This window comes from Triticum urartu, chromosome 7A (genome assembly GCF_056163025.1).
Source record: "Triticum urartu cultivar PI428250 chromosome 7A, HENAU_Tu73, whole genome shotgun sequence".
In the NCBI taxonomy this organism is placed as follows: Eukaryota; Viridiplantae; Streptophyta; class Magnoliopsida; order Poales; family Poaceae; genus Triticum; species Triticum urartu.
Window position 1 is genome coordinate 183985688 of NC_141879.1, and position 9618 is coordinate 183995305.

Consider the following 9618-nt stretch of genomic DNA (forward strand, 5'->3'; position numbering starts at 1 on the left):
CAACAAAAATTATACTAGTATCGCTGTTCCGTTCAAAAAAAGTATATAAGCTGTTACTTCTTACCCAAAAGGATCTTATTTCAAACAGACACAAAATATCCATTTGACTGTTCGAAATTACTTTCACTGCCGATCTAATGTCGAGGTAATTGCTGCATCGCCACCAAAACCCACCATCTCTTAAGCGAAAGTAGACCGAGCTAACCCCTATATTAGCATATTACTAAGATAAACAGAAGGCACTGTAGAATCATTTAGGACGTGATCTTGTCAATCTGAATGTGGAGGGGCACCAGCTTAGCCCCGGCCAGCAGCTTGGGCGGAACTGTGAAGTAGGTCAGCTCCTGCACGACGACGTCGCCGGGATCCCTGCTGCTTGTCACCTCCATTTCCACCTTGACGGCGTCGGTCCTGCCTTTGGGCTCCCCCGGCGGGCCATTTGCCCACAGCTTGGCCACGTAGTGCGGCGGTGAGGATGCCCCTGCTCTGATGCAGATGACCGACATGGCGATAGGCGAGCCGATGTCGAGCACGCCGTCGACCAAGAAAAACACGCGGCCGTCCTCCTCCGCGAACAGCAAGAGCCATGGCTCCGATAGTGGCACTTGCAGCTGGAGAGCCTTGCCGTACTGGATCCTATGCACGGGCATGGGATGCACGATGCTGGTGTGGTGGGAGAGCACCAGCGGTGGGCCTTCGTAGCCGCAGACGGGCATGGGGCATTTGCAGGGAACGAGTGGACACATGCTCTGGTGATCGGCGAGCTTGTGGTAAGTGGCGTAGAGCCAACAGCATCCGTGCGGGCACTCCACCCTCACCGAGGAGAGGATGGCGTCCACCGCCGCGTTCCACACATCGAAGCCACCACCGCGCTCACACTTCTGGAACTGCCGCTGGTTCCCGGGGCACTCGACGCGGCAGTCCGCGCAAGCTAGGTGCCCTCCCTTGCACTGCACAAATCAGTCGAACAACACATAAATCAAGAAACCCGCACCTTGCTTGATCAGCCGAACATACGAGGTGTATTCGAACCTCATACACCAAAGGCTTCAAGGGGCGGAGGCACAAGGGGTAGTGGAGCAAGGTGAGGTCCATCGAGACCATAGAGAGCTCCATCGTCGGGTCATGTTCCGTCTGCATGATCTCGCCCTCCTCGTGCACAACCATCTCTCGCCTTATTAGGGCCGGGGCATTACAAAGCTTTACCGTCACATATTCATACTACTTCAAGGTGCATTAAATCAACACATGCAAGTATCAAAAGGAGAGTCATGACATGCATGCGTTGTAATTAATGCATCGGTAAACGCAAATTACTGAATTATATCGAGTGCAGTGCTTTGATGTGTCACGTCAACTCGTACAAGACCGAGAAGTTTGATTACTACAACGCCCTCTCGCCTTAACCGCACCTGCCTTTGGCTGCATGACAGGTGGGCTACCGACCTGTTGGGCCACCTATCATGGACGCTAAGGCAGGAGCAGTAACTCAATGAAGCTGCGTCCCTCCCTCGCCCATGAGCGTGGTGGCTGGCAGGACTAGGAGAAGCTTTTTCATTTGCTACATGCTCTCCCTCCCGTACGTAGTGGACATGCAGCAGTTCAGTCAGTGTCAGATGGCCAGAAGCATATTGTAGTACTCCTCCACTACAGTAGTACTCCCGAAGAGGCGAAGAGCCAAGCGCAGCCCGGGCGCTCGTGTGGCACTTTCATGTGTAGAGTAGTCTATGATAGCGTGTACCGTGCCTGTAAGCTTAAAATCATTGGGGTCGGCTCCATGCTATATTTTTTTGATTAAAATAATCTTATGGCCCTACCTGTCATCCTAGTGATTCTAGTTTGCGCACTCATCTGGTCAAGACAGGAATATATATTTTAATATATGGTGGGGTAAATGTTAGAGGTTGCAGCAAATGGAGTATTGTACACTGCGGGTCTTTTAGTGTCAACTCGTACAAAGAGGAGAATCTTGATTTTACTACTACATGCATCCTCCCTCGCACATGCGCGCGGTGGCTCGCAGACGAGGATGGCCTTTTGCTTATAGTACTACAACAAGCTATCCCTCCCGCTCACGGTGGACGGACATGCAGCAGTGGATTCGATACTATAGAAGCAGCAGTAGTAACATCATTGTTTGTCTTCTCGAAGAGACGAAGAGCCAAGTGCAACCAGAACGTGGCAGTTGTGAACCTTCGAGCACACATATAGCCAGGCTCTTGCATGAGACAAAATTGCTATGTGAGCCCACTATTGTAGTACTCCCTCTGTCCGGAAATACTTGTCATCAAAATGAATAAAAGGGGATGTATCTAACTGTATATTAGTTCTAGATACATCTTTTTGACAAGTATTTTCGGACGGAGGGAGTACTTGCTAGTATAGCCCTGTAAACCAGAAAGGAGAATTTGCCTTTCTAGAGATTTCAACAAGTGACTAGACTACACCGATACGGAGTATATATGGAGAAAAATGAGTGAATATACACCGTAAATAAATACGTAGTTCTCTCGTTTTCCTCTCAGCCTTGGTCGTGGTGCACAATATTGAGTATACTAGTACTATCATCTTGAAATTTACGAAGTCACCATAGGCACCTCGACGTCGACGGGAACGTCTCCAGACATGCGATAGACGCGAGCGGCAGTCGCCTCCATAGGTCTTGAATGCTAAGGAGGGAGAGGGTAGCAGTTCCCGAGACGTTGAACGGTCAATGATGCATCCTCAAATTACTATACACACAGAGGGAATTAATTGGAGAGGAAGAATAGAGCCAGCACAATGTGAATGCAACATAGTTTGGATTCTCATATAATGGCGCCCCGCCACTCCAATCCATCTACTCCTTAGTCTCTGCGCAATACTTCTCACTCCAATCCAAGACCAAGTGACCAGAAGCCAGAAGCACCTATGGAGGCGATGGTCGCGAGCGGCAGTCGGCTGTGCCAAATCATCCAAGGCGCCGGCCTGCGGCCTCGCACCATACAGCGTTTCCAGATGGTGCTGGCGACCGCCGGTGTCGTAGCCCTCGCCGACGCCGGCTTCGCCTCTCGCATGGACGACATGATGGTCAAATCCATCCGCAAGTTCACCGCCGGCAAGAAGCGTGTAGCGAAAGCTCGTACTCGTCCTGCCAGCCACCACACTCATGCGTGAGGGAGGGACGCAGCTTCATTGACTTACTGCTCCTACCTTAGCGTCTATGACATGTGGGCCCAATAGGTGGTTGGCCCACCTGTCATGCAGCCAAAGGAAGGTGCAGTAAAGGCACCGGAGCTCAGTCTGTGAGGGAGAGGGCGTTGTAGTAATCAAACTTCTCAGTCTTGTACGAGTTGACGCGACACATGAAAGCACTGCACTCGATATAAGTCTTTTTACACATTTCAAATGGACTACTACATACGGATGTATGTAGACATATTTTGCTTTGTATGTAGTCACTTGTTGCAATCTCTAAAAAGACTTATATTTGGAAACGGAGGGAGTACAACGCATGCATGCATGCCGTGACTTCCCTTTTGATACTTGCATGTGTTGATTTGATGCACCTTGCCAAATTTTGACTATAAATTTAAATAACCAAATTTTCATGCATGTCACAAAAATTTACGGGGCTGTTTGGATTGTGACTATGTTTGTCTTATGTTGCCACATTATTTTTCCCACACTTGCCTAACTTGAGTTGCTCAAATTGTTAGACACACTTTGGCTTGCCTAAGGGAATGTTGCCAAACTTTTTGTGTCTATGACATGTGGGGTTCACTGCTAATAGAAAAATTCTTTTCTTAGGTGTGGCTGATAAAAAGGACTTATATTTAGGAATGGAGGGAGTAGAAAATATAAATAATAATGCATGTTGGGGCAACCCACGTTTCCCATAATTTTAGCTGTGGGCTTGTTCACAATTTTTACGAGGGGGTGGTTGTTCATTTAATGGAGGGACTTGTACTAGACTTGAACGATACAAAGTGCGACCTGGCACACCGTAACAACTCTTGGAACAAGTGGGTAGCTATCTCAAAAAACAATCAACAACCAAAAAAAGGCGACATGGCACGTAGTACACAATTTTAAATGATTCTTTTGATGGAGTGAAAAAGGAAAGCTACCCCACTACATATATATAGGCCGAAGCCTCCGCGCTTGCTTGCTAGGGTTGCTCTATTCATACACTCTCATCCTCTCCAGATCTAAACAAGATAGGGGTGGTAACACTGTCTTTCTCCCTTCAAAAAACACTATCTTTCTATCCTCACCGCTGGTTACAGATCTGGACGTATCCCCCTCCGCCGGTGAAGGGGAGAAGGGGCAGCGTTTAGGCCGTCGTCGACAGCGAGGGAGGAGACCCACTGCCGGCTGCACCGTTATCTCTGGCCGAGCGCCGGCGCGGGAGGTCCTCCGATCCCTTCGTCGTTGCCCTAGTGTGGGCGGATCCAGCCTCCCGCCGCCCACCTATCCACATCCCGACGACCTTCAGTTATATCTTCCTTCGAAACTGCCTTAGCTCTACTTCCCCAGCTCGCTATGTCGCTGCATGTGCATCATTTTCTACCTCTCAGCCCCTCTCGATCGAATGGTCCAACGTCACCTATTTTTTTTCTATTGTTAGAGGTAAAGCTACTTCATGGAGTCGAATCTTGTACTTGGATCAAACAAGGTTGGCAAAGGTTGGCAAAAATGTGTGGCAAAATATGGCAATACTAGGTCTAGAACCAAACATAGTACATCGGACTTGGTACAAACAAGAAGGAAAGGGGGTGAAAGTAGTATAGACTAGTCATCCAACCGGTCTCTTGGTCGAAAAGGGAAACATAGGGGTAACACTGAGCACAGTGGTATGACCGGGACTAGATTTGCTATCCACACATAGGAGTAGGTGGCTAGAGTGAAAAAAAGGGACCAGCCCAGATATGTTTCTTGGATGTTTGTTTCTCGGGGCAACAAACTATGAATCACCACTTTATGCCCCTATTTAGGTGCATGGTGCTGGACTACTGGTGTACCCACTGTCCCATGCCCTTATACGAAATATTTAGCCGTTCTTAATCTAATGCCCCAGGTAAAAATGAAGCCATGCCACTGTTATAAGCCATGACAAGTTTAGACAAATGTTTTTGCCTGTAATTGTTTGAGACTCTAACTGTTTCCTCTGTAGCTTTTTGTGTAAACAGGGATATCCATTTCACCTGGTTGCTGTTGTGACCTTTTGGTGCACTGCACAAAACTCTTCTTAAAAGGTACTCTTAAAAGCAGTGACTTTTGTGCTGTTTAACTGGAATGTCAGAATGGAATAGTTGGTTCATTTCGGTGGAACTGCACAAAGGGAGATCTGTGTTCAAATCCTCATCATCCATATTGGCACCATAACCTTCCTTTAGGTAAGAATGATATTTAATGCAAGTGTTCAACTCTATCGTGCAACTGCCATGAGAAAATAATGCTATTTTTCTAGTACACTTGTACTCCCTCACTAACAAAACCAATTCTGAAATAGAAGGCCAATCATGTACTTTGTTTCACTAACTGGTGAGGAGAATGAGAAACAGAGCATGAAGACGAAGAAGAAGAATAAACAGTGCCAAGGCGATCTTGCTGAAGCCAGAGGCCTCAGTCGAGGCCATTCAAGGGCTTGGGCAACGACTAGCTTACATGTGAGACGATCCTCCAGGGAGCCCTTCCACTTCTGTTGTCTCACTTAATTAATTAGGAGTACTTAAGTACCACTAATTTCTTGCTGCCTAATTTTCTTATTGGAGTTAAACAAATCTTTAGTAGCACCCTATGTTGAATCATGTACGTGTGTATGTTTGTCTATGGAGGTGAATCATGTGGTGGAGCAGGGAGGGAATATTATTAGTGTCATGACATAATAGTGCTATTGTTTTGCATGTCAATTTATTGCCATTGGTTCAATGAGGCAATGTTTTGCGTATTGTCCATCATGAATTTGATGCTACTGCTAGAGTAATATGCTAATGTCTTTCTATCCTTTCTCACTAAGCTAATGATGATTTCACCTTATTCCTACTTGTGCAAACATGGATCATGTTGTGCCAATCATACATTTTAGTGGAACTACACAAGACAATACAATGAACTATATCCCAGCCTGTGCTTTAAGTCTGCTGGAAGTTCTTGATAATCTTTCGATATAATCTCAGCACTGGTAAACAAGAGTGATTTCAACCATACATTTGAGGTGCACAAAAATATATACTATTGAGTGATTCCAGTGAGTGCTTTATCATCTCTTATGGGACTATATGAATAAGCTTTTTTCCTCCGGTTGGTACAGGCCTAAGGCCTTCATCCATTTAGTTTGCTGTCATCTCTATTTGTATCATGCTACTGTCATGAGAAACTCCTTTATGTTTGCACGTTAAAGTTTTGCAACCTATGATACATGGAAATGCTTTGAGTGTTGAGCTAATTGGCACTGATTAAATAAACTAATACCTCTCTTTAAGCAAGACTACTATGTTGCTAACTTCACCCATTAAGATAATGAGGGTGCTTCTATTTGTTAGTGTATGTTTCATCAACTAGTCCTACTATTACAGTAATCTCACTCTCTCAATATATGTGCCAACAGGGATGCTCGATTTTGGTGGAACTGCACAAAAACTTTGGGTGCTTCATCGCCTCGACAGCTTCCGTCCTTTCCTGTCAGTCGCTAATCTGGGCCTGCTTTCTTCCTTTGCTGTCAGTTGCTTCGCTTATCTCGGCTTCCATTCAAAGGAAAAAGTAATTGATATGCTACCTCACACGGGTTGGTACTGGTCTTTATCCTGATTATTGTGCTTGTCATGTATTGGTAATTTGGTATTGTGCTACTGTTTGCCGATTTTATAAAGGAGTAACTTGGAGCCTGAACTCGCAGGCTAATCATTGCATTGGGTGATTTCAGTAGAACTACACAAAAAGATCAGATGGACAGATACATATGCTACTGCTATGTACTCCAAAGTTCACTCAGACAAGCATTGATGTTGACAAGAAGTGCCTATATTCATTCGAGTATCAACCGGCATCAACCAGTTGTCAAACTCTAAGTATTAGGAGAGTGAACGCTAAAATATTTCTTGGCGCATAGCCCAGAAAACACAGTCCAGTCTTTGGTCCCAACTTGTGCCTTTTGGTTATCGGCGGATATGGTAGTGAACCGTATGGCTTGGAGTCTAAAGATTCCAAACAAGTTGGTTGACGCATATATTCATCTGGCAGTTAATCAGTATGCACGCCATGGATGCTCCATTTCAGTTGAACTGCACAAAAAATTTGGGTGGTTCATTTCTCAACCGCCTCCTTTCTCGTCTGCAATGTAGAATTTTGGCGAGCTACAGGACCAAGATGAGCCAGTAAACTAGTTGGATGAAAGTAGTGGCCAAGTTGCTCAAACCTCCCTCGGCACGAGGCCACTATTTGAGGATAAACCTACAAGTAAAGTTCAGATTGTCTGTGCTGCCTCTTATGTACTCGAAAGTTTACTCGTACAAGCATTAATTTTAGCAAGAAGTACCTTCGACTGAACACCATTTACCAGCCTATAACCTTGGTAATTAAAGTTCGTCCATGGATCATATTGGCTGTGATCTCAATCATTTGGATGCATAAACATACTGAACATGTGTAGATCTGAATCTTTTTGTGAATTATCTATGAATATTGTTGTGTGATCTATCAATCATTTGGATCCATAGACATGCAGAACTTGTGTATATATGAATCTTTCGAGTCGTTGATAGTGAATGTTGGCTATGAATATGAACGTGTCCTGTGAACCTGAGTTTGATACGTATGTTTACCTTTTTGTTGTGCTTGGGTGTGAACTTGTTAGTATGCCTACTGTGGGGTATGTGACGTGTGGGTGTCAATGACACACCTTCTTCCCGAGAAGAATTGCACCTACTTTGTTAGGGTAGCAACGGTGCATCATCTCTTTTTAATCTTTTTGCTCTGTCTTGCCCCCTCCCCCGCTCAACCCCCGCTGTAATGTTTTCGACCTCAAAACAAACATAGTACTACGTTGTTTTGGGGGCTTGATGAAAATCGAGTGCTGCCTTCTGTAGGTTGGCCCGCCCAGCAAATGGGCTGCTGGTCCACCACGGACTGGGAGGCTAAAAATACAAGTTGTTTGGTGCCGAGGAAAGTACAAAAACGCCATCGAGAGCCATCCACTAAAGAAGAAAAATCGCTCCTGATGTGCTTCTTCAGTCGTGCCGCCGACCCCCACTATAATCCAGTTCGCTCGGGGATCTAGTATCATTTTTTCCAGAGGGTGAACAAGTATCAGCTAGGCCTAGGTTTTGTATTTTAACATGCGTAGCCCATGACATACGGTGTCAGTGGTTTCAACTTATTTTTTGAGTTCCATACCGGCCTATGGGCTTTTTCTTAAAGATCGGTAGCCCAATGAATTTTTTTAACAACATTATATATATTTATATTATTACTATTATAGTATATTTTATAGAGACTTATATATACATTATAAAAACGGCCCACGTGTTAGTAACTTATAAAAGTAAATGTTTAACAGAAGTTGGCAAGGAAAATCCTGGTTGTTTTTGACTCACAGGCAAGGAAAATCTTGGTGATTGCGTACAAAAGCTTGCGAACATTTTAAGGACCAATGTAATAATAACGCGCTCATTTTTATTTTGAGCAATAACTCGCTAATTTGTTAATTATGTATATAAAAAATGTGCCTCTCTGGTTTATTTTTGATATTAATAGCTCCTTCTAACATAACATTATATATAACGAGCCCAGCTAATTCGTGTATTTGAAGGAAGTGCACATGGGCTGGGATTTCTTAGATAATATAAATGGGCACATTGACGCGAAATTATTTGTTCACCCAGCCCAGCAAATGGACTGTACATTCTAGAAAACATGGGTTAAATATATGCCACATTTTTGCAGGCTCACATGTGGGCCAATAGGTCGAAGCCTAAGGGAGTTGTCAACTTGGTCGACATGCACCTTCAATCTCTCGTCTTCTTCCTCCAGCATCGCCGGGACCGCCTGGTCCGGCCTCCGGCGGCTAGCGGCTCTGCTTAGCACGCATCGCTGCGAAGAGCTATCCATCCACACCTCCTGTTATTCTCCACCGACTGCAGCCCCACACCGCACGAGAACCAGTTATAACCCTTCTCCTCCACTCAATCTATGACTCCACTTCCGCGTCTTCCCATCTCTGAGTCGTTCCCGTCTGGGGCCTCGCCATCATCCAGCGCCTCGCGGTGCTCGGTGCAGCATGGTCAACAAAGGAGAGTCATCGGAAGAGGACTGTATGTGGGGAGCCTGACGGCTGGGACCCACGAGGTCCATGGTCGCATGCAAGGAAAGTTCCTCATTAAGCTAAAAAAATGTTTCCTCCACGTGACAGCTAGGACCCACCGGATGTATCTTCGCACAGAAGGAAGTGCCTCCTTGTTATGCGAAAAAAATTATTCCTCCCGTTGACAGTTGGGACCCGTCAGATTTGGTGGCTGACTTGTGGGCCTACTAAGAGGACGTGTACGCAGGGCTTTGTCAACTTAATCAACAAATGATTCTAGCAGTTGGACTGTTGGATGTTAATCCAACAGTCGTGCTCCTTCTTCAACCACTGTT

At 45.5% G+C, this 9618-nt stretch overlaps 1 protein-coding gene across 1 annotated transcript; it reads right to left on the reverse strand.

Moving 5' to 3' along the window:
* Window positions 1–254: 254 nt before the first annotated feature.
* On the reverse strand, window positions 255–1167 carry LOC147958897 (E3 ubiquitin-protein ligase SINA-like 10). The gene is made up of 2 exons (XM_087532354.1): window positions 1033–1167; window positions 255–950 (listed from the first exon to the last, which is right to left on the reverse strand). Exons 1-2 carry the CDS (start codon window positions 1165–1167, stop codon window positions 255–257), a joined length of 831 nt encoding a protein of 276 aa, XP_087388480.1.
* Window positions 1168–9618: the final 8451 nt, after the last annotated feature.

Excerpts from the sequence above, each read along its gene's own strand:
- LOC147958897 (XM_087532354.1), bottom strand. The coding sequence starts at position 1,167 with ATGGTTGTGCACGAGGAGGGCGAGATCATGCAGACGGAACATGACCCG. Across the intron at positions 951-1,032 it reads TGAAGCCTTTGGTGTATGAG|TGCAAGGGAGGGCACCTAGC; the intron begins GTTCGAATACAC and ends TGATTTGTGCAG.